Here is a 27,522-nt window from a genome sequence, read left to right on the forward strand (position 1 = left end):
CCGTGTCAGCTCGTGCACAAACACTCCCCAGCTGCTTAACAGACTGAAAGATCACTCAACAGGTTTACTTAAATACCAGTCACCAAATAAACTACATGAATGATTTCCCATATTCTCACCTCGTCTCTCTCAGAGAAACCAGCACCACACAGTGCACGACTGTCATGTTTTACAAGAGCAAGTAGGATGAGTGGAAAAAAGAAATAGAGGTAGCAAGCCAAGTTGTAAGTTATAGCTCAAATAGCTAAAAGGAAGGTCGTGTGCCCTGCCGGATGAATCAAAACAGTCTGTCTTTAACATGAGATGACAAGCATGCAACCTCAGTCTTTTCTCTCGATAAAGAGACCACAACTATACAGATACTTGGTTCCCAAAACCTGAAGAACGAGGAGGAAACAGAACTCCAGGCTAAGGAATGGTAAGAATCATGTTTAAGGCTCACTTCTTCCTCTTTCCTTTATAGACTGCTGCATGCCCCATGCCAAGACAAGCACCCCAATCCATCTGCATTAATATTTAAAAAAATAAATAAAATAAAATGCAAAAAGGCCATTAAATGTGCGTTCTGAACAATCTTCAGTTCCCAACAATATCTACAGCAGTTACAAGTTCAATAAAACATGTTTCTTCATTCAGTCTTTTTTTTTTCCTTCAGATGTTTCCTGCAGTTATTCTGGTTTTACAATAAATTTTCTCCAGCAGGATTCCTCCTTATGCTTTCCCACAAATATGCAAAGCACCAACCATAATTAATGCCTATTAATTTTTAATTAACCCTAAACATCGTGTAAAATGATTTTCTCTTCAGGCTAGTGACTTTCAACTCTTAAACTTGTTTAGTTCATCTCTGCTGCTAGGCTTACACATTCCATAAGCATTTCAATGCCCACAAATAGTAGAACTGCTTAAAAACCTCCACTGGAGCACAGAGCGCTCTTTCAGAATTCCAATTTCTGGAAGGTTTCTTTTCATAGTCCTAAGTCAAGCTAAGACTGAGCTGCTAGCTTACCAACAAGGACACAAAATAGAACATAAACATGAATCTCTTGTTTTCGAACTTATTTTATATTCTAAAAACTCCCGCAATGAAGAAAACATGCAGCAAAGCAGCTGAACAGAATTCAACCTGAAATCCCTGCAGCCGTGAGGCACTAACCCTCCTCCTGGACTTCCCTGTGTTTCTGCTGCTTTTAGACAGGCTTCTACCACAGGTTTTTCCTCACCCCCCCCTTCCAGGTGCTTCCTGCAATGCCCAGACCAAAACAAATGCTGTAGAGAGGGGGGAGGAAAAAAACCCTAAACAGAAATTGTGAACTTTAAATACAGATAAAGCAGACTTAAACTTGTCTACTACAAGCAAATAAAACATAAACATGCACGTTATAGGCAAGCACAAACCCACACTTCTGTCCAAGAGGTTAAGTTTATGCATGTCATTCCTGAGAATATAAAATACATGGAGAAAATACCACTTTATTCCCTCTTCCTCTGCACAAATCATAGACAACCCAATCTGAGTTCTACTGCTAAATCTGGGAGCGGTCACTTTATTCCGCATTTTACTGTGGCAAGAACTGCACCTACTTTGAAAGCTTCATGGACACCACAACGTACCTCAGAAGTCTGAGGGTTTCTCCCTCACACATCACAACAGACTATATTCCAATGCAGAAACAAGTTACCTTGTTGATGCTGTAACGCTCCTGGAATCTGAGATACTCCCTGTCACATCTAGATGCACCACAGCTGGCCGCTCAACAGGTTTTTCTGTGCCATCTTCTGGAAGTTCTTCAGACTGCTCTAGCTTTATATCTTCCTCCTCTTCCAAGAGATCATTTATCTGTACAAAAATTTATTCACAATTAATGGCTAGTAAATTTCTTTTAAGAGCTCCAGGGAATTAGAAGCACGGGAGAGATAAAAACAGAATACTCATAGAAGGACAACATTCCTCAATTTTAGAAAACAGCAGGTACCCAATATTTGCTTTTACATAAAACATTCTACACAATGAAATGTTATGTTTTTACCCCTGACTTTCTTCTGTAATTGCACAAGAATGTAGCAGTGAACTATGGGGTAAGCCCAGCTGCACAGTTGGTTGCACGTAGAGCTGCACGTGGGTTGGCCCTGCTTCCCTAGCTCCACTCAGCCTTGCACTGGTCCTGGAGGGAACAGGACCCAACCAAAGTGTGCTGTTGACATCTGGTGGAGACACCATGAAATTCAAGGGACACTCCGCCAAGTCTCAACATTTTCAAGAGAAAACAAAACAAACAAACAAAACCACAGCAGCACAAAACACAACAAGATGCAACCACACCACACATACAGAGCCTCCTCGAAAAGTGCTTTTGCTAAAATACACAATGAACCAGAAGCAAATCAGTAACTCTCAAGCAAGAGAACAACTAACTATAGAGCACTCAACCCAACTTAAGGCAAGAGTTCTCTGCCTCAGGCTTCAGAAGATGCAGCCCTGTTGTATTTAGCAGCTTCCTGCACCCAGCAGGACAACTTCAGCTTTCAGTGCTAGACGTATTCTTGCTAAGAGCAGAAGAGACAGCAAACATTGCAAAGCTGCAGTGCTTTGCTGCAGAGCAGAAGCTGCTCAACCCAGAACTGTCTGCCCACGCTTGCTAGTCTGGGTGAACAGGCAAGATGTCTCCTGCAGCAAAGAGGAAGCAACCAGCTTACTTGCCTTACTTGTCTTGGGTAAGGTATTATTGTTGGTTCAGTCCATATATACTTTTCTATGCGGACAGTTGTACTTGCTACCAACAGTTTTGCAAGTATACCCACATGAAGAAAATCTACTTCAGGAAATACCAGACTTTGTCAGTTTGCAAGGAACTATCAAAAGATGTACTATATTACAACATATCCTTCACAAATACGTGCTATAACAGACACTTGAATGACACAATATTGCCACTTAAAATATTCCTACCTGCTCAGTTATTGAGCTTAAATCATTAGTAGATGAAAAATCTTCCTCTTCATTTTCAAAGAATTCATAGTAGTTCTCCAGAAGTCCCGCCATTATTCTGCTAACTATTTCTTGTTCCTTCAGATCCTCCACATCTGTGTAAATGCTAAACATTTCAATACCGTTTTAGAGTAAAAATTGACATCCAACTAATGCCCCCCAAAACTTCTGCAAAGGGCTTCCACAGAGAATGACTGCACCTCACAGCATTATCCCTCCGCCATTCTGAGCACTGCATTATGAATTTTTATAGTACCTTATATTTTTAAAAGGGATGATGAAACAACTCATTAATTAACTGCTCATGAGGGAGGATTATAACTCTACTATTTTCCTGTTGAAATACCAGGATACATTTGTATTTTGACTGCTTCCTTCCAGAAAGAAATGACAATAATATGACAATCAAACCTATGGTTTAGATCCAAGCAAAAAAATTATAACAGGTGGCAGAGGGGAGACACAGAAAGATGTTGCATAAAGCATACTGCATACTTGCTGCAGTTACTCAGGGGCTAGGAGAGGCCCTGGATTACAGATTTCCACCATCAAATTCGCCTAAAAGCATCACATAAACCCTTATAATCCACTTACTGAAAAACATCCGGGCCAAAGACTGCAGCCAAAGAACTTGCTGACCAAATTTCTTCATGATGTGATGCTACATTGGCTAAAAATTTACACAGAAACTTTAACAAACTGTAATTAACAGGTGGAAGCTGCTGCAAGAGGAACCTCAACTTTCTTCCAAATTCATCTTCATTATTATAATCTGGAAAACATAAAAATATTTAAATCACAAAATTAAGATAACATAACATGAAAAGCAGATTATCAACCTTTTGACTCATGCTTCTACCCCAGAAGTAATTGCAGTCCTTTGGTCAGTTCACAGCCTGTGAAGTTGTCAGAAACTGAATTTCATTTGTCCAGACTGAGATTTTTGTGCTCTAATTGTCTGGGAAAAAACTACCCCAAAACTGGAAGTTTCACTGTCCAACCCATGTACCTGAAGGACATTTACAGTGGTAGAACTTCTGTCCCTGCATCTCATCCTCTCATTGAAGTCTCTGGATTCGTGTGTTCTTCCCTGTTCTTTGCAGGAGAGGTTGCTAACTGCCAGTTCCTATCCACTCACTCTTCTACAACCATGCCTGAGCTCTAGAGGCATAGGGATGAAGCAGGAAAACCTAGCTGAAAATCAAGACCTCTACAGTCTCAATTCCACAGCATAGTAGCACCAGATCACTTTCCCTAATAATAAATTACACTATGAAAACCAATGATTTCTTTGAAGAAAAATAATAACTTAATCCAATGATTTCTGCTGCATCCTCCTCTGCAAGTCCAGTCAGCAGTTTCCAGAATGTTCTTCCCCATTAACGCTCTCTCAGTTTCTGATTATTGCCTGGTCCTTCACATCCTTTCCTTCCACCACTGTCTTCTACAACTCCTTTGCAGAAGAGTTCTAGAGACACTAACAGCTCTATTGCTAACTTAAATGTTACTCATTTTCCATGTTTTAGGTGAACTGGCCACTTGCTTTCCTCCTCCACAGCATCCCATTCTCAATACCTTGCCTGCTTTGACAATACTCAACTGAAGGATGTAAGCTATCTCAACACAATCATCCCTACACTTTCTCAGCCTGCAGCTTGCTGGTGCCTTTCAGACCTAAATAAAGGTCACCCCAGGATTTCCTTGTTCTCACCCACTTACATCTCCCCACTAATCTTTTCTAGGCTATCACTCCAACAGGCAACAAGGTTGGAAAAGTTTCCTAAGGAGATTCCATACAAAGGAAAGAAATGTCAGGGAAGCAAAATGGGAGAATAATTGATCCTAATAGGATCCCCTTCAGAATTTTGGAAACTCTTAGGTTAGCAGAAAAGGTTGTTTGAAGATGAGTGGTTATTCTGCTCAATGAACACAGACACCCTGGTCTTAAAAATCAAATAAAAGCAACAGGGTAAATACCCTACTGTATATGTGCAGTAATAACACCAGACAGTGACTGGGCACCACTCCAGTTGCTTAGACAGCCAGCATCTACAACACCTCAAGTCAGGGGCAACAAAGTACAGCAAAAACCTCAAGGTAGCAAAATGAACTTCATACAGTACTGGGAGAGCTCTAGAAATGTCTTCAGGAAATATAAGAGCAAAAAGAGAGAATCTTAAAAAACAAAACAACAACCAGCACATACACACAACAGTAACAAAGAAAAACGAACCTTTCTCAAAGTAGCCCTTCAAACAACAGAGGGAGCAAAAGAAACGAGTGGTAATAGACAGACCAACAAACACATGCACATATAGACGTTTTGTCTTTACCAATCTGTCCTAAAATAAAGGTTCTAAACAACAGCCAGAGACCTAAAGTGAAAATACTGCACTGTAAAGAATTCCTCTAAAAGCAAACCATGGATACACACCTCTGGGACACACGGCCTACTGTGCTGGGGTCAAATGCTCCCCATTATCAGTAATTCAGCTATCCTCAAGGAACCACCATCATGCCTGTAGGGAACAATCCTTGAAGGGTTTACAGGCCCTAGCATGCCATACAACTAAGTTGCTGGGTTAATCTTAGTTTACCAAACAATACAGATCCTTCAAAGACACATCCCTATCCTATTTATGGTGTGTTGCAAAATTACCAAAACTCTGTATTCTATAAGGAGTTCTTCTATCTAAAACAGAGCTCTCCATATGACTACCAGACAGTGAAAGTATCAAAAGCAAAACTCAAAAGGAAATCAAACCTCTAATTACAGTATCAGGAAACAACATTTAAAGGTTCATCTGCATCAAGGAAATCAAAACAGGCACTTTTAAGCTTCCTGAAATGGCTTTGTTTTACACTTAAAAAGAGTAGCATAGACAGTAAGCTGACATTTGAATTGAAATATAGAGTTTCTCTGCAATTTTAACCAAAGGGAAATCTGTGGGAATCACTGCTGTGGAACAAGTCTTTTCTCAAAACAAGCCACACTCAAATCCTCCCAGAGGCATCTATTCAAAGGTGGGGGAGACCACGGGGTCAACACTGTAGTTTACAAGTCATGTAAAGAAACTATATTGTCACATCAAAGGAGTATACCACAATCTCATTTCCAGTCCTGATAAGTAACACTGCAAATCACAGCACACAGCACTATTAACTGACAAAAGAGCACCAGCAGCTTTCTGCATTACCCTTAAAAAAATAATAATCTTTTTATTTATCATCTTTTTCAAGAAGGAAGGGGAAAAAAGTTTACAAGCTACCCACTGAACTGGGACTTCAGCAATGCAAAACGAAATAGCAAACATGCCATTAATGAGATTTCATCTACTGATATCCACTTCGGTTTCTCACTACTGCACACACCATAAGCAGAACTTCAGGTTTTAACATGCTTCTCTGGGCAGAAGCTTCCAAATATTGTTTCCTGCAGAAGACTATTCAGCACCTTGCAGGAAAGACATCAGCACTCAGCCTCTGCTCACCAGTTATCCAAATAACCACCTAGTGTTCAAAGCTTCAAAATCACATAGAAGCAGCTTCACAATGCTGCACACAATCCCATGGTTCAGCACTTCCTAAATGCGACATAAACCCTACCCCAAAGAAACGGTACTGACAACAGAAAACCAAAAACATGACTCTTACTAAGCAAAACAAAGCCTAGCACTTGAAAAGAAGTACTAACCAACAATGAGGGATGAACAGAACTCCTGTGGGTTGTGATGTCAAAGAGCGTGGAACTCTGACACAGCTACCTTTTGAGGTTGCTTTATTAGTAAAGTGCCACAAGACACTCCTACTAGTCAAGGTATGAACTCCAACACATACAAACAGAAAAAAACACATCTGAATTTAATAGTAGTCTTTACTCTTAAGAATAAATATCTCTATCAAAAATAGCTTTTACCTTGAGAAAGTTGCATCAAATGTATGTGCAAACTGCCTGGGATAACTGGCTCTGGAAGTTCCTGAAGAAAAAATCTAAGAAGGCTAATAGCTGAGGGTACATCTGCTTCTTTAACCAGGTCCACATCCTCTCCATTATCATATCGTTGCCGAAGCCACTCCACTGTCTCAGCATTCCCATTGACTTGAAAAAGTCCTTCTTGTTCCAGACCCCCTGAGTTAGAAGGAAGTGGAAAAAGTGTTAAGATTTGGTATGGATGAAATTATCAGAAACTACTGACAATCAGGTATGTATAATCTGCACACTGAATTAAAGACTGTCATGACCACAGTTGGACAAACTTTTCCTAAACACATTCTTATGTCCAGCTAATATAGTAATAAGGTAAACATTACTGGAAATGATGTAGTTTTGGTACTGCTAAAGTTCCCTACTGGTGTAATTGCCCTTCATATCCTCCAGAAAACAGTGGTAATCAAACATAATAGTGAAACGGTGCATCACTAAAAGAAAAACATACAAAAAGAACCACAGTCAATTAAATACAAGTAACTAAAAATAAACACTAGTCAAAAGCCAGTCTATTTTGATGAGTATATTATTTAAAAGACAGCAAAATAACACATACCATGTTCCTCAATATAGTCCACTACGTGGCGGACTATGAATGGAACCTCATTGTCTGGTTGCCCTTCTTGCTGCAGCTCATCAAGTGGAATTCCAAATATTTTGTTAGCAAGAACAGAGTTGCAGTTACTCAAGGAAGGGGAGGAGCTCTTCCTCATATCTTTTTGCAGCCAAAAATCAAAGCTGTCTTTTCTGTCAAAGAAGAATTACAATTAAAGTCATACTTCACTGTACAGTGTTGAGTGTATTGATCTGTAACACAGTGCATTTTAATTACCAAATGCAGACACTCTAGTTTCTCTCAGTCTGGGCACCAATTTAAAGTTCTGCAATGTCTCCAAATACAGGTAACCAGATGAGTCACCACTGATGATGTGTTCTGATCAGTTCTCAGCAGAGCACTGAGAAGAACACAACAGCAAAGAAATACATCTAATTTTCAATACCATACTACAACTTGAGGATCTTCTAACGTACCTTTGGAGAGCCAGATTCTTCAGTATATTGACTGTATTTATCAGTCAGGCTTTGAAAACGACTCTCAAAAGACACTTAAGTGGAAATGAAAACAGTGGATAATTCCGAACCGAAAGCCCAATGTTAAGTGACGTGAGAAGTAACTATTTGGTGATACAAAACTAGATGCAATCAGCATCTCGTGGATTTGGCATTTTTTTGATCTACACAATGAAATTCTCAACACCTGCATCAAATTCAACATCTTATTGAACAGATGCTCAGTGATACCATTCTCCTCATCATGCAGAAGCTCAAGCACTACTTGCAAGTCTTTGTTTGATACAGAACATAGATAGATAAAAGCATTACCACAGGTATAAGTTAGACTGTAATCCTCTCAAAACAATACATAGATAGATAGCAAAGAGAAAAAAAGAATGCTCTTTCAAAATAAATGAACAGATGTTTAAACAAGTGCCGTTTCCATAAAGACTGGTCGGTACAAGATGAAGCACATACTGTTAAAATAAAGCGTGGCAACTAAACGCTTTGCTAACAAATTGATAAACTCAAATATATTAGAACAACTGAGATCCATATTTAAGCAGATAAGTCTGAGTAGAACAGTTGAAGAAACGTACCTCAGAGTACTTAAACAGCCGAGTTTGAAAAATGTTTTCTGCGCCAGCTGCCCTCACTGACCAAGCATTCTTTTGTCATTTATGGTTGTTTAAGATTATGGCAAAAGATCAGCCTGTAGTTCCTCATTGAAGGATAGCAGAACTCTATCAGTACTTCAGCAGTTAATCTGAAAAGAAGGAAATCATGATCAGAACATAACATTTCTGACAGTTTTAAACTCAGTTACAAGTCTAAACGCCACATTTGAGGAATTCTCCTCATCAAATCAACAGTCTTTTGCTCCGAATGCAAAACATAATGATGACAATTAGTATGTGTAACGTGAGAGCATGTAGAGAAATCCCCCTTTTTCATTTAGGAGTTAACTAACTTTAAAGCAGAAGTTACCATGGGTCACCTCGGTCATAACAATTACAAGATGAAATACTGTATTTTTCAGACTCCTTCATTCTTCTCCCTAATTAGGTTAGACAGAGACAGGTGTGTTTTAAAGTATTTACCACAGTAAAACATTTAATAGCCAAGCACTGGTTTAAACACACTGACTTCAAACCTAAGCCAGTTTTCATCAGCACAGATCTTTTCTACAGAATTCATTACACGCCCTCATTGCCTGTTTAAAGTTCAGACAACTGCCAGATCCAAATACAAGCAGCAACTTCCCCGAAGCCACATTCCCTAGAACCACCCATATTTTAACCACTTTTCAGAATCCAGTGCACCTGGATATTGCTCACGTTCTCGGTTCTTAAGATAGCTGTGGGTCACAGGAACAGCTCTTTTGGTTCTCTGTGGTATTAAAAATGTAGATGCAGCTTCACAGCAACAGTGGAGCTCCTCTAATGTCAAACAGCCATCTCTTTTCTCTCACATCGCATGGTCTAATCAAACTCAAGTAACTAAAAATGTGACTGGACAGCCAAGCAAAGCCAGTGATGTACACAGGTACACACAGACTACACATATCACCAAAGCTAAGCAAGAAAACGCCCTTCCCTACCTTCGAAGTACCTGCAGTGAAACCTTACTGTTTCAAACTGTTTCAAACACTGAGATCAATACAGGAATTCAGACTGACTTTTTAAGAAGTACCCTCCCTCTCTTTATACCCCCCCCCCCCTTTGCTTGCTTATAATCCATATCAGAACAAATTAATTTCATCTTCACCTTCAAAGTTCTTACAACTGGCTGCTCTCATTTCAGCACCAAAATGCCAAGTCTAACCATTAGGAATCCACTTTCCTTCCTACTCTTATTTTTGACTAAGTGACACCTTCCTGTTCCCAGTCCTCCCCAGACTACATCCATGTTCTGGAGGAGTCTGCCTTACAAGACTGCTCCATCACCATCCTCAACAGTTTTTGCAGCAAGGCCTATAGGTATGGAAATCTTTGCCTATCAAAGCAAGCAGTACTGACCAAAATTATCACCTGTTGCCATCTCAATGATCCCACATTATGCAAAGGTTGCAAATCTGTTACATGCCTTACATACATGGATCCTGGCCTGAGATCCAAACTCCAACTGTGCTGACAACAGAAAATGAATGATATTCCAGTCAACAAGCTTTACTACTGTCACCAATCATCTTCCTATCTGTCACTGGGTGTTCTTGGCTACTATAGGATGCTGACAGATTCCAGCAGCGAAGGAGTTTCATGTCATGACACTACTACGTTTCATGAAGATGCTGCCCAGCCATTCTTCATCTTATTTTGGCGTATTAAGCATTAGCATAACCTTGGGACACAAGTAGATTCTCATCAATCCCCAGACATGGTGTGATTTTCAAAACATGGAGTTACAACCACTCACCGTTCTCACCTCCTCCCCAGGTAAGTCTGCCCACAGTGAGCCAGGAAGGCTCCTATTAGCCAGGATTACCGCAGCTGCAGGGTTAATGGCAGCTGGGAGAAACCTTTGATGGATTTGCCGCAAGGCTTCAGGCTGCCTGGCTAAAACAAACAAACAAACAAAGCCTCAAAACCAACATCACCTAATAAAAGGAGCAAATTAGAAGAAACCGCTCTGTTAGACCACAGCACCAAATAAACAGCACAGAGCTCCAGCTCTCACACCAAGGAGAACCGCGCTCAGCACAGAAACACAAGCCATTTTTCCCAGGTGCACTACACAGACAGGCTTCCCAAGTAGTGATTTCATTCAGGAGACACAGAAAAGAAAGAGAAATTAAAGACTTTAACCAGCTTGGCAATGTAAGAACGAAGCACAGCAGTGAAGTTCAAACAGCCTGGATGTGTCACTTCTTAGAGCAAAGCCAGATTTACAAGCCAAGTTTATACTTCAGACTGAGTTGTGCACAGCTCATCATCACCTAGATGGATTAGGGAGCGCCTGACTTTCTCCCTCACCAATGCACGAATCCTTACACACGTTCACCGAACAGACCACAGTTTTCTTTTCAGCACGTTTGGCTTTGACTGCAATATTTGATATTCACTACCTCTGGAAAAAGAGAAACATTAAAAAAAAGCAAAAGTTAATCTGATTTTAATTAAGTTCTCTCTCCTTTTATTTCCACCATTCCACAAATGAAAGACGGGCTCAATAACTAAATACACTTATTTATTTATTTTTTTTACATTAACAGTTTCTCCATGCTTTGAATCAGGATGTATATCGCCATGAAGATAAGCCCAAAAGCCAGGATATGACTTCTACCCTTCAGTACTTCTAGAGTCCGTATGGAGCATCTACGGTTACCAAGCAATACTGAGCCTTTTTATGTTTTCCCTTTAAGTACCATGACCGAGCCGTTCAGCAACCAGCAGCTGATCCATTCCAGTATCCCTACCTCTACACGTTATCCAGAGCTTTCAGGATCAGTGCTTTCCCCCAGGTTGCAACCTACCCGCTTCACAAGTCCTGCTGAAACGCAGTAATACAAAAATAGGATTAAAAAAAAGCCCAGGCCCAACTGCTTTGTGCTTGGTTATAAATATTTTGGTTACAGCTCCTTCAGCCTCCCTCCCTTTAGTAGTGCAGATGTTCACAGGGATCCCCACAGCTCACAATAATGCTCTGCAGAAATCTAAGCACACCCCTTACGCTGTTGCAGAAGTTTGAAGGAGCACATCTCCCATGCAACATCCTGAGCTTAAGCAGAAGAAGTATGAGAGGAAGGTGGTTTCATTCTGTATTGTATCCTTCACTGCTATCATCTGTTTTGTATCTTTAAAACATATATTTTTAATAAAGTGAGCACTTCATAGAGTCTGCTGGGAAAACAGCACAAAGAGTCTCATTTTGCCATCATAACAGCATTCACTTATCTTGGCAAGTGAACAAGTATTCACACCCACACACGAAATGCCACCAAGGAAAACACAGCATACGTGGCTAACTGTCAATATTTGAGCAATGTGCGTGCAAGTTCAGATTTAAATTTGGTTCAGTTTTTACATCTCTGGCTGAAATCCAAATGGCCGGCTGTCATCTTAACTCACAGCCCCTCCACCTTTCCTTCAAATAGAGGGAAAAATCAACAAGTAGAAATAAAACACACAACAAAGAAGGCCAGAAACTGAAACTGTGCTACAGGAATGAAAACATTCATTCTGCATTTAGAGTTTGCGCCACAAATCTCAACTATGTAAGCTATTCTTTTGTTGCTTTATTTCCTTATCAAGCACTTCACATCATCTGAAAAACCAAAACAGTGAAGCCAACAGCAACTGCAGATCTGCTCTGGTTTATGAGGCTGCCCTATAGCTGAGCAGGGCACCAGCACTCTTCCCCTTGCCCTCAGGTTTTAACAAGACAAAAGGAAACCAGTAACAGTTTCCCTTAGTGCCACAGTGACACCAACTGACTCTACCTGACGATCCCCATGTCACTTATATACTCGTATTTGTTGGCATCCCCAAAGGATGAAATGTCTGGGGGCAGAAGAGCTCGTGTTCTGCTGATTCTCAGATGCTGCTCGGCTAACAAGCTCAAACAGAATATTTTGCTCATTTGAATTCATTCTGTCAGTGCTGAAAGGATGGCAGGTGGAGGCAGGAGAAACAGCTTGGGGGAGAGAGGAAAGCAAAGAAAAACCAGCTATAGACAAACAAACAGAACGGCCACCAACTCAGGACGCAGAAAAGGACAAACACTACTTGTCTCAAGAGCACGGTTAAAAGCACGTTGAGAGCTGTCTAAGTGCTTGAGTATAAATAGATACAGAATATCCTCCACATAAAAAGAGCTTCCCGTTTTAAAGCTACACTTCTATGCTTAATGTATTCGAGGACTCAAAAATTATCTGAAGAAACGTTTTACAACCAGGAAGATCAGGTTAAAACAGATTCTTAAAGCTGGATTCCCTCATCAGTGACATCAGCTCTTGAATGGCATTTCAGTCAGGAAATAAGCAAGCAGACAACTGGGCTCACCCAGCTCAGCAAGACGGTCTTTGTACAACACTGTTTCCATGCCCCCACTGGGACAATGGTTTTAAAACAAGTGTAGCTAGAGAATCCAACCTGCAGTGCTGGAGGAAACCTCGTCCACATCGCCATCTTCTCCAGCAGGTGGGATCTCCCTGCTCCCCTTCCTTGGTGCAGTTCTCTCCCTGCAGACACATCTGCTTCTGGGTTAAATGGCAGTCAGAAGGGACCAAGCGTGTTGCACACAATCACAAAAGCACTCAGCAGAAGCAACACCAGCACTTCAATTCATAAACTCATCACATCTGTGCCTTTGCACATACTCAGATGCACAAGACCTCGACAAAATGATCTTAATGTCTGCATCATCTGGCACCAGCACTTCTGAGATAACCTCTGAAAACACTCATTATATTGACAACACAAGAAAGGGCACAAAACACGTTACATCAGATTCAACAAAACGCAACGGCAATGCAGTTTTTGTTTCCTGGAAATACAGGAGCAACCCCTCTAATATGCAAATCAAAGCTGCTCCGATTCCATCTATATGTTTTTACTATGGAACGGGGTCAAGGAGGCAACTCATGAAAGCTCTTCTAAAGGAGATATTAATAAAACAAGTGGAATTTTGGAGTTTATGTTTAAAACTCACAAGTTATGAAGCCATGTACTGAATTGTATTAAAATCATTACATTTTAATCTGCAGTTTCAGTGGACAGATTCAGACCATGCTGCCTCTAAAAAAGGCCATCATCAATATGGATCTTCAGGAGAGGCACAGCCCAGTGCCTGGAACCAGGGACAAGCACTAGCTGCTCTAATCACAATGATGAGGAAGAAAACCCAAGAGACTTCAAGCTGCAAATGAAACAGCTGGCATTAATGAAGCACCACATACAATGACTGATATAAGCAACAGTGAAAAAAGTTTACACTCTTGGAAGAGAAAGCAGTGATCACCGATTGCTGATTGTCCAAAGTGTTTTGATGCACAGATATAGCACTGTCTATAAAACCCAAAGGCTTTATAGCTGCAAAACAGCAATTCCTGATCCTTCTCTAATGATATTTTCACACACAAAACCAATCCTGAATATCAGGTACCAGAAAAAAGCAGCTCTCTGCTTGTTGCATGACACCCACCGCCAGACTTGCTCTCAGCTGCTGCTGCCAATGCACACGTGCAGAACTCTAAAGAATCTCCCTGCTCACACAGATCCCATCACATTCTTAACAACTGCAGTTAATAAACAAAAAGGCTTTTGTATCTTGTGCAACAGCTCACGATATTCACCCTACTCACCTCCCCCCAAGGCCAGGCTTGCCCCACTCGCATATACTTACATCAGATAATACAGAACTCCAGTGCAGCAGCACTACAGCAGGGCAGTGAGGTAACACACAGGAAGAAGTTATCAGCACAACTATGCAACTTGAGAAGGTCACGTTATAAAACCAAAGGAGCTGAACAATTATCACTGCTGTAACGACAGACCTTGGGACAGAAGTCAAACTACCACAGAGACACCAAAAAAACACAAACTATAAATATATAATGCAGCTAATTTATTAGACATCAGTTATCCTGTTACATCTAAAATCATCAGTTCTGTGCTTCCCCTCCCAAATAGGTAAGAAGAAACACACTTTGGAACTCAGTGCATGACAAAATGTAATACAAAGCCCATTTGCTACAGAAACACTGCCTCTGTCATAACCACAACCACGTGCCATCAAGAGAAAGGACGGCCTCAGTGTCTGCTGGGGGAGGAAGGCGTTCCAATGAAGAGCTCCATTCTGCAGCAATGACTGAGTTGCAGGGATGGATAAAGGACTGCTAATGCTTCATATAAGACAACCAACGCTTCTTGCAACTTGTCAATGACCAAATTTAAAGACATCACAAAGATATCACAGAAGTGTGAATAAGATGTAGCTAAACCAAATAAAAAGTCACCTGATGACATTGAAAGTGAAGTTCAACAACAGCAGGGTGGGGACAAATAAAAAGTATTTCCCAACAGACAGAAAGAGAGCACAGAGGAGGAACGAACCGCATCAATAGGATCCTAGCTCCCATTTTTCCAGCTTCGTCCAGGTGTTATCAGTCATACAACCCAGCACAAACTGTAACGCGCTGCAGGGGAGGCAGAAGAGAAGAGATGCGAAGAGGGCAGCTCACAGCTCTGCCCTATGGTGGTCCCAGCACCCCAACCAACAGCCACAGGTGGGAATGCACATCTTCTGCACCTCGCAGAAAGAGAGAAAAGCCACGCACACTCATACATGAGATCAGCCACTGCCTTGGTTACAAGCGCTTTGAACACAGCCATAATGCTGTATCTTCCCTTTAAGCTCAGTGCTGTCTTAAAAGAAGAAAACCGGGACAAATAAATTCAATGAAAGGCTGTTTCACACATTGACAGGTGAGAGACCACATGAGCAGAGTTGTTTGCCACTATTGTAACAGGACTATTCACTTCACTATAATCAGAATAAGGTTCAGACCCAGCTTCAAACAGCATCCATTTCTAGCACTGAATGGCGCCACCCACACAATGCAAACACAACACAGCACTCACCATCTGAGCTCTGCTTTTTAAGGATTCAAATTACAACAGCCCCACAAAAAGAAAACACAACACATACCTGAAGGTGGGATTCAAGTTGTTATTTTTCAGAATACACTGATTTTATTCAAACTGACTGAGCTCTCCCAAACCAGCTGGCTGGGAAATCAGTATAGAACTACAGAGCCAAACCCGAATTTGCTGAAGCTGACAGCTGTCATTGTGCTCAAAGTTTATTTGCAGGTAAACTTTGCAACTTGTAGCTAAACAGTACAGGCAGCAAGAGACTCAAAGCCAAACTGCCTGATGTTACGAACTCCTCAGGGAGCAATGCAAAGCTCTTGTCAGAGTTCTATCCGGGCACAAGACATGAGATGTAGGGCCGCTCTGCCCTACACAGACTATCAGTCATATAAAAAGCTGCGTTACAAGTAACAAATCTCACATTCTTCACAGAGGGTAATTTGAAGAAATATTTCCTTCATTCCTCTATTTCTTGCTCAGACTTTTTCATCAGACACAGAACTGAGTAACGATACAAGAAACAGCTGGAAGGCTTACAGTCTCCCACCCTTACAGCTCCAAACACTGATTGCCTTGCAGAAAGCAATCCACTTCCCTCCCAATGGCTCCAATGTGTGCTCACAGGGCAGCAAAGATAACGTGGTGTTACGCACAGAACTAAAGGATGACTTAAAGTCACGCTCTCACCAGCCTCACTTCCTCTTCCTTAGAGCTGCTGCTTCTTTGAGAGAAGGAAAAAAGAAAACAACAGAAAACACCACCTCAGACTTGGCAGGTTTTACTGACTTTCTAACGAGACCTACGAGAGTGAATCAGTGCTGTTCTATGAACGACTCAACAGAGATCAGAAGGCTGAGTATTAGAAAAAGAAGCAAAGAAAGCTTCCAAACAGAGCAGAGACATTCACAGAACTCACAGAATACCCTACTTGACTGATCTTCCTTAAATAACGTCTTAGCCAAATGCTATCAGAACAACGAGGTGTTTGATTTCAATACTGTAATGTTTTGAAGACCAGGAAGGGACCCCTGGTGTGGGGCAGCATGCAAGATACAGAAGATGCAGATTAAAAAGAGATTCTAAAATCTCTGAATCTATGTTGGGGAAATAAAAAAAAAGAACCCATAAAGCAAATTACTCGTAATTAGCCTGTAATGCAGGGTAACAGGCTAGAAGACTGCATTGCATAGCAGGCAGAAAAACTTCTAACCTAAATGCCAACCTGAACGATCAACTTATTCCAGTCACATAGTAACTACTCTGCCCTTGGAGTCACTCAGGAATACAAACCCCTCAAAAAGCGTAGGTTTGGATAGAATTACTTTCGGTTTTTATTCTCGAATAAATAGATGAGAGATCTGGTGATTGTGACTTTCTTCCTTCTTTACCTTTTCTCTGCCTTGAGCCTGACAGTGGTTCCTTGCACAGAAGGACCCCAGGAAAACCTCACTGTGTACTTCCAGTGCTTGAGAGGAGCTTACAAGCAAGAGGAGGAGTGACTTGTTACACGGTCTGGCAGTGTGAGGAGAGAGGAGGATGGTCGTAGGAAGAAACTCTTTACTCAGACAGCAGTGAGGCGCAGGCACTGATGCCCAGAGTGCGGTGCCCAACCTCTGGATGTGCCCAAAGCCAGGCTGAATTAGGCCTGGGGCAGCCTGGTCTGCTGGCAGACAACTGGATGGGCTTAACGTGCCCTCCAACCCAAGTATTCTGCCATTCTATGACTTAAGGAGGCAGACAGACCAAGCAGTCCAAGAGCAAGCCAGCTCCGCTCAGAAGCTGCAGCACTTGAATGGAAGAAGTCCCCCAACACGGGAGCAGCTCGCGGGCAGCACTCGCTGAGCCTACGGATCGCACGGAGCTCCCCAGAACAATGGAACGCGTATCGCGGCGGGGAGCCGGGCTCCCCAACGAGTGAACCCACAGCGCGGCCGGGGCCGCCCCGCAACCGCCGGGACCCTCCGCATCCCCCGCCCCGCCCCGCCAGCACCGCCCGGGCGTCCCCCGGCGGCGGCGCGGCACTCTGACAGCTGCCCGCGGGCGGCTCCCTCGGCTCGGCGAGCAACGGAGCCCGGCGCCGCTCCCGGGCGCTGCCCAGAAGGTTCCTGAAGCCCGGACGGCTCCAGCCGAGGCGCAGCGGGCCCGCCCGGCGGCTGAGGCTCGACCCCCGGCCCCCGCGCCGCGCATGCGCCCCTCGGCCCCTCACCGTTGCCGGGTGACTCGCCCTCCCCGCCGGCCTCGGCAGCGGCAGGTTCCTCCGCCTCTTCCTACCCCGGGGGCCGGCGCGGGCCTCTTCTCGCCGCTCCGCTCTCGTCGCGGGCCTCCTCCGCCTCTCCTTCCTCCTCTCTCTCGGTCTCCCGCCGCCTCCGTACGCCGCGGCCTCCACGCTGCCGCCCCGAGCGCCGTCCGTCCCCACAGCCGCTCCGTCGCACGAACGGCGCCTCCGCCAGCGGGGGGTCCCCAACGGTAGCGGCGGCGGCTGCCGGAAGTGACGCTCTGACTGACAGGTGCAGCGCGCGCCCCCTCCCGCGGGGTCACGTGGTGCGGGGCGGGGAGGGGGCGCGGGAGGGCGGGGCGGGGCGGGGGGCGCCGCTGGGAGGTAACGAGGGGTGTGGGGTGTGATACCTTCGTGTGCGCCGTTATCGCAGCGGAAGGGCACGGAAACCTGCTGCATAGCAAAGCGAGACGTCATCTGCTGTAATAGCTTTGTATCATAAGCCAACAGCTCTTACTTGGGGAAAAATCACCCCCGCGTCGGCGAACAGTTTGCCTTTGGTTTTAATTGGCTGCCTGCAAACAAATGATTTGATGCAGCCTCCTGGACATGTTGGGTCTTAAACGGACCCTATTGACATCCTGCAGAATATTGACAGAAGAGAGTCCTTGGAGCAGCAAACAGCAACGCCTCCAGCTGGCTGCTCTGCAGAATCCTTTCCTTTCCCTCCCACAAACAGCCATGGCCCCAGCAAGGAGCCTTCACTCTGCTCCCAGCACCAGGCTTTGGTGAGCGCTGGAGCCCCAGAGCCCCATGCAGGCTCTCCGTCCAAGCAGCACACACAGTTCTTTGGAACCATTTCTACTGGGTTTTCTATCAGAGGTTTGTGATTACAGCAGAAGGGTTGTTGTTTTTCCCTTGTGTCTTTAAAGCAGGATCTGGGGAAATCAGGCAAACATGGTTCTTGAGGCTTGCTCACATTTTAATCGCATGGTTGCAGACTTAACAGAAGAGAATTCTTCCCTCCTTGAAATTCAAGACACTGAAAGGTTAATTCAGTCTTCTCAGTTCCGTTTCCTTCCTTCTGTTCTCCTTCCCACCCCCATCTGCAGACAGCCGAGATATTTGAATTTTATGCAAGCTTACATTCATCCGAAGGGAAATCTCATTCAGTGTAAGCATCAGAGAAGAAGAAATTACACTATGGCACATTCTCATTTCTTCAGTTCCAATTTGCCTTTCTCTTTACTCACCAGTTTGGGCAGCAGGCTGACAAACTCACGCCCTAAAGCGAGCTTCCACTCCAAAGTTAACTTGAATTAAAGCTCGAACGTCCCCATCCCCTTTAAATCCCTGCACTTTGAACCTTCAAGGAGCTGCACTTGAGCTGTGCTGCTCCTACTCTGAGCAGTGGAGGAGCTGTAGTTCAGGTTAGCACAACCTGCCCCCTGCCAACACCACCGGTCTCTGCTGCTCCCATGTTATTTCGTGCTGTGGTTGCTCACATTCAAAGTATAATAACTGCAGAGGTGACAAACTGAGCGTACAGAGCTCAACTTAACCCTGTTAAGAAGGTAAATCCTTAACAAGGCTGCAGATGATTTCTGGGTTTTGGTAGATGCTCGCAAGGAGCAAGCCTTAAAGCAGCCATTGAAAACAGTTCGATTTGGTCAAGCCCTGGAAAAACAAAACAGCTCTTTGCTTTGGATGCTGCACAAGGAATATAGCCTAATATTTTTCCTTTACATCTCAGAGAAGAGAAACAGCATTTACATAGCACGTTACAGCAATAGCAAATGTGGAACCTATTGATTTCTTAGGTAACTGTTGGCCTTGAGCACAAAGTATCCTATCTCTGTGTGTAACTTATAAACAAGCTCACAGCACTGGAGAATGATTTTTGGAAGAGATGATGTATGAATCCCTTCATGTAGAAATACTGTGTTTTATACTGGAAATTCCTTGCAGAGATCTGCTAGAAGAGAAAGCAGGCTGCGTGCTGCTCTGCTTTGGTAGCCTTCCTTCCTCAGGCAGCTGAAAAACAGGAGAGTTTATCTTCTTGTCCCCCAAACATAACGCATAGTTCAGCTCCAAGGTCCCAGGATATCAGAACTGAAAGGCTTTTGCAGCACTGCTGGCAGATGTCCCTCAGCCTCAGCCACAGCCCTTGGAGTCAGGGGCATTACGTCTCCATGTCTCCCCCAGCACACAGTGTAACACTGCTGGGAATGGCAGACACTCACCTGCTGTCTGTTTTTCCTCTGGACAAAAATGAAAATCTAAACGCTGAACTTGTAGATCTCTGGGATTTATTACCTTCTCTTTGCCCGGCTTATCAATGCGGTACTCCAGCTGCAGATGAAAGCGCCGCAGTCCATCAGAACGGTGCTTCTCCCTTTGTTTAGGGGGAAAAGAGTGAGGACTTCACCAATGGATCGTAGGATTCAACAGGCTGCTGAATTCCAGAGGTGTCAGCTGCACTGAGGACCACCTCCAAGCGCAGCCCCAGCGCTCACCCATGACTTCTTTCTCTGCCCTACACTTTCCTTCTGCTTGTGAGATGCTCCCGTTCCTTGCATCCAGAGATAGAAATATATTGAAAATATATGTTAGTAAATAGTGCAAATCATGCTAACCTAGCATTTCTAGAGCAGTATGCATCACCATTTGCCCTATAGCATACTGTTGTGACTAATATGTCACATGCTTCTTTCCCCACCCTTTCTCTGGGAGAGAATCACATGCGTGGACATTTCGTATTAATCTTTTTCCCTTAATAATGCACACATATGTCAGCACATTTTGCTAGAGAAGGCAGTACCAAAGCCAATTATGTAGTGCTGGAAGATCCAGCTTTGGGTCAGCTTTTCGGAAAGCTCTGTTGCACGAATCTCCATCTGGCTAAACCTTTCAAAGTTCACCCCCAGAGTCAATTTTGGAAGTCCAAAGAAAAAGAGGGAGAGAGGAAATTTCCATTCCCACTGGCTCACGTTTACTCTTTCGTTTTGTTGTTCTGCTGCAATAAGGCTCCTTGCATAGACTAACTACAGAGCTAGCTGCAAAGCATGGGGTTGGGGAACACAGCCAGAGCAGAAGGACTGTCCCACATCTAGCCTGTCTTCTCCCCCCATCTGCAGCTGCCCTTAAGGCCCAGTGTTCTGGAGGAGGAAAACTGAACACCTTAGGTAACAATCAAACATACACAGAAGGATGAGAACCAATAGTTTAAACGCCATTGATGCAGGATTACAAGAGACACTGCCAAAGAGACATCACTGCCTTCCCTACACCCCCAGGATTCATTGTCTCTTAGCCTGGGAACCTGTCTCCGTTCCCAAACATGGATATTGTTTTTGGCAGCAAGATAGAGCAAGCAGCACAAAGGGAACTGAGAAAATCCTTCCAGTAAGGCTGTTGTCTCCTTTCTGTTCCCTTAAGGACAGAACCCTCTAAGTGTAGCTTACAGCTCACCCCGTCCTGCCGCCTTGCTGGAAGGTGCTTGATTCCAAAAGGAATTGGGGTGTAGAACCCAGCCTGGCAATTCTGACCTCAAAGAATCAACCTCCTGCCTTTACCACCACAAATACCACAAATGAAATCACCGTCCTATTTGAGTGGGTGTGTTACTTCCAGACAGTTGTGTCAGCTCATTGGCTCAGCTACAGACTCCAATCTGCACGCCTGCTCCCCGACAAGTTCAGATGCTTCGTCCCTGTTGGTCCCACATAGAAATAGATGCAATCTGATTCTCAGAGCCGCACCCATGAGAAAGAATCCCCCCCTCTTCCTGCAGTTGCCCACCTCATCTCCATGCAGCTCGGCACCTCCCCAGCTTCTCTTGAGCCAGAGGTGAGCACTACATCCCCAAACAGTGGGCAGTGCAGACACAGCTGACTGAGCCAGGCTGCACCACTTAGCAGAACTTTGATCATAACGAGCTCAACCACATTGCTGCCCGCAGCCCTTTAGGTGCAGACACAGCACAGACAGGTTTGCATGGTGCTGAGCTCAGCAGGACCCAGACCATCCCTGTGGAGTTCAAGCTGAGCCGTGCTGTGCAGATGTTCTCATGTGAAGGTGCTCTGATCTCCTTCGCCTTGTTCATTATTTCAAGTACAGGCTGAAGGAAGAGATCCTTAATTCCTGTTCTCAGTGCACACAGATCAGACCCCAGCGCATTCTGCTTAGACCTTTGGAAAGTCCCACATCACCTTCCTGGATTTCTCCATCAGCTGCATTTGTCTGCCCCAACATCTCAGTGCTGCCCAGTGGCTCTTGGAGCTCATCTCAGCTCCCTTTAAAGTCAGTAGAGCAACCGAGGGACTCTAGCACGCTGTTAATGTTATCCCAGGTTGGACACCTACAGGCAGCAATAGGACATGGCTAGGGATGGCTGCCTTGTTCAGTTTCCCACAAAGCGTCCCAGTAAAACACAGCCGAGGGCTCCTATCCATTCCTAGCCATTACAAAGGGTTTTTTAAGTCACATCACTCAGCACCCGGAGCATGATCTCCTTCTGTGAGCAGGACGTGCAAACACAGCTTCTCACAAAGCCCAGCAGGAAGGTGGGTGCTTCCCAGGGACTGCCTTGCAGTGGGAGGCACCTCCGTGGGGGTTTATAGCTGCCAAACCTGAGAACAAAGGGGAGATTCTTTGTTCCTCCTCCCAGGACTCACTCCTGGCCACCAGCTCATGGATGAGCCCTGGGTGGCAGCAGTGCCACCACTGCTGTGCAGAGCCATCTCAAGGGGTAGGATATCCCCCCGAACTCATCACCCAGAACAAAGCACCAGCCCTTCGGTGAACTCAGCATTACAGCAGGAGGGCAGGGAACTCGAACACCATCATCTTGGAAAAGGAGGAGAGTGAAATAAAATAATCAAGCTGTATTTTGGCAGCTTTCCATGTTGGTTTTTCCATTTCCCCTCTCGTGCATTTCCTGCAGAAGCAATCTGTCCTTTCCCTACATGCTGAGCAATCCCGGCACAGAACTAATCAATATTAATGGCGATGGGACCGGGGGTGGGAGGAGAGGAGGGATTAACGTGACCTTTTTAAACACGCGCTGCCTCAGACGGTCACCGAGCAGCCGAGGAGAAAGCAGCCAGACGGTAATGCCATGTGCTTTCAGTAGCTTTGCTGTGAATATTTGCTTCTGTTGTCTCCGAGCAGATAGGACTAGAATCAGGTTGTCTTAAGGAAGGAAAAGGTACGTGCCTGCCAGCAGCCTGTAGGCCGATCCATCCTTGGTAGAACCTCTGCCGAGCTCAGCAGAACAATGCATGGGATGAATTGTAGCTTGAATTCCTACTAACAACAGGAACTGGAGGAGGGACGGTTTGCCGGTGCAGCCCGTAAGGCTGGTGTGCTTTGTGGATATCTGTTATAGCGGGGTCCAACCGAACGCACTGACTCGAATATTGAGTGCAAGAGCAAGCAAAGGACCCTGCAGAGCAGCCCTCCTATTGTCGGGCACAACCGCACACAGCAGTTAATCCCCCCCTGCTGCAGGACTGACTGAGGGCAGCGTACTCAGAATTATAGGAAAAGCCTATTAATGAAAACAAACCCGTTATTGAAGCTATTTGTGCCTGTTGGATTGGTGGCTTATTGCAGAATTTCTGGGTATCAGCATTCCTCAGAGCAGCAGTTGGGGTCAGGAGGTACCGTGGGTTATTCTTTGTGAATGTGTCGCCTGCATTTAGTTTTGTTTCTGTGTTCATAATGTGACTTTTAGAAACCGATGCTGAGAAACCTGTATTAAATTCTATTCATGCCTTTCCTCTTCTGCTCCGGGAGCACCCAGCTGTGGGGAGCGGTCACAGATGGAGGCGTGAGATCCGTGTTTGTTTCTGAAGAACCATTTTTACTGCATTTCTTCACTTTCGCAGCAGAGTTTGCCTTGCAGGTGGCTGAGAGCACAGCACGAGCTAACAGAGCCGGGTGTGCTTTCCCTTTCTTTGTCAGGACCCACCATGTCTGACAAACCAGATTTTGCAGAAATCGAAACGTTTGATAAGACCAAGCTGAAGAAGACAGAAACCAGAGAGAAAAACCCATTGCCCACCAAAGAAAGTAAGTGCTTTGTGGGGCTGCTTGAACTGAGAGCAGCGAGAACGTCTGTCCATATTGCAGCTAATGTGCAAAATGAATACTAATGAAACCCATCCCTGGTTTAAATGGGGACCAGTGCCAAAACTTGTACTAAATGTTGAGTTTCCAAAGGTAGGAGCAGCTAAAAACCAATTGTGCTTTTTGTCTGGGAGTAATCTGATGGTACTGACCCTGCTCAAAGCAAAGGTAATGGGACATACCTGCACAGATGCTCAGGAGGGGAGGCAGCGTCCTGGAGGGGAGGGGGCTGGCTCTGGTTTGGCACATCAGAGCTGTGGGAATAAAGAAACAGCAGAAGCCCATCACTGCCTTCATCAAACAGAAAACCTCCCTGAGCACAGGGCTGCACTCCCAGGCTCTTTCCTTCCCCCACGCCTGTGCTGTACCAGGAGCCAGGTGCTGGCTGCAGTTCCCATTCAGTTTTGGGTGTGAAAATGGCACTTGCCTGCTCTTGAATTCTTCTTTGGCAGCAGCCTCTCTCAGAAGAGCATCCCTAACCATAAAGGGAGCCGCTAAATTAATATTCTACCAGATGGTTTCTACTTGGGGTGCGTCAGTGCTGGCAGCCACGGAGACACACCATTCCCCCAACAAGAAACCCATTCTGCCCCTGGCTTCTTGTCCCTGCTGATGTTCTGTCTGTCCTACAAGAGGAAGATGCAACATCATAAACTGCACCTCGGTAACAAGGCAGTCACAGGAATGTGTCAGAATATTGAGGCGATCAAATCCAGTGGGGATTTGCCACCCTTCAGCCACAGAGACCTGTGTTGCCCCCAGCCCTTGCAGTGCTTATTGACAGTGGTTTTGTCCTGTGTTTTTCTGGCAGCTATCGAGCAAGAGAAGCAAAGTGAGAGCGCATCCTGAGCACCACAAGGACGATGTGACTGCTGCTTCTTCAGTGGGGTCTGGGCTTCTGTGTTGGGTTTTGTTCTGTTCCCCCTCCCTGCCACCTTCCCCTCAGTGCTCCTCATCCATTTCATTGAGCAAACGCTCCTTTCATGTTCCCAGGAAGAAGTCTGTTCTGTATTTGTTGGAGATGCTCTGTATTCTTAAAATGGAAAGTCAAAGTTCTGTACCACCCCTGTCACTTGCAAAAAAAACAAAGAAATTACAACCACCAACTGCATCAAAATGTTTTCCTAAGCCTCACCATGAGCAATTTTCTTCCATCCAGCTGTGTTTGAGACTTTACAAATAGGAGCTGCTGTGTAAATCCTACCACAAAGGTAGCTGTGACAGGGCAGCAGCTCCGCTCTGCCTGTGCAGGGGATGTGCTGAGCCAATGGTGTGATGGCATTTGCCTTCATCTGACTGCACTGACTGCAAAAGAGCATTTCAGGGGAGCTGTGAGGAGCAAATCTCGCATTCTAACAGCTCTTACCTTTGGAGAAGGGTGTGAATAAGACAGGAAGCTGTCAGCCTGTTTCAGTCCTATCCAGCAGCAGGTTGGAGGTCTCTAAGACAAGCTGATGGCTGGGCTGAGGAAGGACTCCAATTAGGAGCTCAGGTGGGAATGGCTGCAGCTCTCTCACCAGCATTCTGCCCTTGTTAACCCATTCAGATCCAATCATGGTACCGCCCTTATATTTACTTATACCTTCTGTACATTTGCTACCATCTGTATATTAATAACCAATACAGTATCCTTAAGTCTTCATTACTGATGGTGTAGAAACACCCTCTCTGGGTTGGGGAGAGCTCAGCAGAAGTCTGCTCTGGTCCCACTCTGTTCTGGGTTACATGCTACCATGTTTGCTCTGGAATTAATTTGCAGCCACATCAGGGGAATACATGATTAATTTGTGCAGAGAATGCTGCTGCCACCAGGGCTGCAGCCTGGTCCTACCTGCCCAGGGAAAGGGGAAAACAGTGTGTATCCCCTCAGTAGGGACACTGCGCTTACAGCTGAGGGGTGTGCAGCTGGCCTACAGGCTCCAGGGAGCAGGAATGAATGGTTGATGCAGAAGGCTCTCATTGCTCAGGAGCTGTTTGACAGCTGACACTGAAAGTGAAGCACAAGACCTGTAGTTAAACAAGAGCATAGCCACAAAATGGGCAACTTTCCCTAGCGATGAAAGGTAAATGGTGACCAAGGGGAACACATTATATGCACGGCTGGTGACTTCAAAGCTTCATTCAATTCAGTGTTACCCAAAGGGCTAACACTGCAATTTGGGTCGCTACTTATCAGTTCAACTCTGCTGCTATTTTCTTATTTTGAACAAGTTTGTTCTCTTTCCCTTCACACTTCACTTAAATAGGGGGAGGGGGCTGTGCTTCCACCCAAGGGCTGGGAGCTTGGCTTTGGCCAAATATCTGCTGTGATGGCAGCCCAGTGGTGGAGGAGACACAGCATTCAGAGCTGATACTGAGAGAACAGCCCCAGCTGGCAGCCCCCACTGCTAAGAGCATTCAGGCAGATTAACCACTGCTTTCCTGTGCAACAGCTCTGGCAACCAGCACACACCACGACCACGCTCAGCATGTGAGCCCAAAGACTAAACTTGCTTTATTTTCTCATGCCAGAAGACAGCATTCTGCTCCACATGACAATCTTCCTCATTCCCTGCCAGCTCAGAGCATCTGCCAACTCGCTCAGCACAATAAGTTATAAATCACCCAAAACTCTGCGTACAGAGGAGCCGATGGGAAGCACCCACACCACCCAGATCCCAAGGTCTGTGCTCTGCTCTCAGGCAGCAGGAAGGGAAACAATGTCTGGCCAAAGCAAGAAAACAATAGAGATATTCTCCTCTTTGCTTGCCCAGAAGCCGAGGATTAGCAGCACTGCTCTGAGGACAGAGCAGCCCACAGCACCAGAGGCACCAGGTTTGTCCCAGCTGTTGCTGCCCCAACCTCATTCTGCTCCTATGAGACCTCTTCCCAGCTGAGCTATTTGTCATTAGTGCCCAGTACAGTAAACTTAAGCCTTAGCACTTCTATTAGTGTGACTTACCCATCGAGGAAGGCTTCGGGGCCAAAGGACAGCATCAGTCCAGCTCCCCAGCCCTGTACTGCAAAGCTCTCTAAGTTACAGCCAAGCTCACAGCAGCTGCACACCACAAAAATCTCTGCAAGGTTCAAGGCCGCAGCTCACCCAGCACAGCTATTGCAGGCTGGCATGTTTGGAGGCTGCTTCTTCCACCATCAGCAGCTCAGAGAGGTTTGAAGTTGAAGACACGCAGTCACAGAACCTGAGTTTGAGGAGCATCCTCCCTTGCTACAGCGTGAAGTCACTGCATCAGGAGATTAAGATTCAAATAGTGGAGGGCCAGGTCTGGCTCTCTGTTATCACAATCAAACAGCATCACAGCCCTTATCTGCAGGGTGGGCTGAGGGCGCAGACCAGGAAGTTGCTAATTACCTGAGGCCCAGACAGAATGAATGTTGATATTCCCATCACTGCTGTGGATGTGTTTCCTGCCAACCACACCGAGCACCTCAGGTGTCCCTCAGAAACATCATAAGCTGCTCCAGACCCCCACCCACAAACAGGCTCGCTGACAGCACCCACTCTTGGTGCCCAGACCTTCTCCATCTTTCTGCAGGCAGGATCTGACCTGGG

General features: G+C 45.0%; 2 protein-coding genes and 1 long non-coding RNA gene across 6 annotated transcripts in view; 1 reads left to right on the plus strand and 2 right to left on the minus strand.

The window, feature by feature from the left end:
- FAM13B (family with sequence similarity 13 member B) overlaps nt 1–17,971 on the minus strand; it is a 41,080-nt gene extending 23,109 nt beyond the window's left edge. For both annotated transcript variants that reach the window (XM_072347869.1, XM_072347868.1), the window contains exons 1-7: nt 17,832–17,971; nt 8,633–8,799; nt 7,534–7,724; nt 6,906–7,118; nt 3,584–3,761; nt 2,951–3,095; nt 1,683–1,840 (exon numbers count right to left, since the gene is read on the minus strand). In XM_072347869.1, the coding sequence (XP_072203970.1) occupies nt 1,683–1,840; nt 2,951–3,095; nt 3,584–3,761; nt 6,906–7,118; nt 7,534–7,690 (851 nt within the window). In that variant the 5' untranslated portion in view covers nt 7,691–7,724; nt 8,633–8,799; nt 17,832–17,971. The remainder of the gene's footprint in view (nt 1–1,682; nt 1,841–2,950; nt 3,096–3,583; nt 3,762–6,905; nt 7,119–7,533; nt 7,725–8,632; nt 8,800–17,831) is intronic.
- Nucleotides 17,972–18,010: 39 nt separating this feature from the next.
- On the plus strand, nt 18,011–25,049 carry LOC140258009 (thymosin beta-12-like). 3 transcript variants are annotated; one of them, XM_072347871.1, is made up of 3 exons: nt 18,011–18,132; nt 23,808–23,915; nt 24,784–24,966. In XM_072347871.1, the coding sequence occupies exons 2-3, from the start codon at nt 23,816–23,818 to the stop codon at nt 24,819–24,821; spliced, it is 138 nt and encodes a 45-aa protein (XP_072203972.1). In that variant the 5' UTR covers nt 18,011–18,132; nt 23,808–23,815; the 3' UTR covers nt 24,822–24,966. The 3 variants fall into 3 exon arrangements, with proteins under 3 accessions (XP_072203972.1, XP_072203971.1, XP_072203973.1); XM_072347870.1 differs by lacking the exon at nt 18,011–18,132 and adding an exon at nt 22,853–22,951 and having other exon boundaries at nt 24,784–25,049; XM_072347872.1 differs by lacking the exon at nt 18,011–18,132 and adding an exon at nt 22,929–23,049.
- LOC140258010 (uncharacterized) lies at nt 20,314–26,979 on the minus strand. Its single transcript, XR_011905163.1, has 3 exons — nt 26,914–26,979; nt 24,155–24,226; nt 20,314–20,412 (listed from the first exon to the last, which is right to left on the minus strand). It is a non-coding gene; the product is annotated as an uncharacterized lncRNA (long non-coding RNA).
- Between the last annotated feature and the right edge of the window lie 543 nt (nt 26,980–27,522).

This window comes from Excalfactoria chinensis, chromosome 13 (genome assembly GCF_039878825.1).
Source record: "Excalfactoria chinensis isolate bCotChi1 chromosome 13, bCotChi1.hap2, whole genome shotgun sequence".
NCBI lineage: Eukaryota > Metazoa > Chordata > Aves > Galliformes > Phasianidae > Excalfactoria > Excalfactoria chinensis.

Bases quoted from the DNA above. Each gene is read 5' to 3' on its own strand.
- LOC140258009 (XM_072347871.1), top strand. From the start codon at position 23,816: ATGTCTGACAAACCAGATTTTGCAGAAATCGAAACGTTTGATAAGACC. The intron at 23,916-24,783 runs GTAAGTGCTTTG...TTTTTCTGGCAG, and splicing joins CCCATTGCCCACCAAAGAAA to CTATCGAGCAAGAGAAGCAA.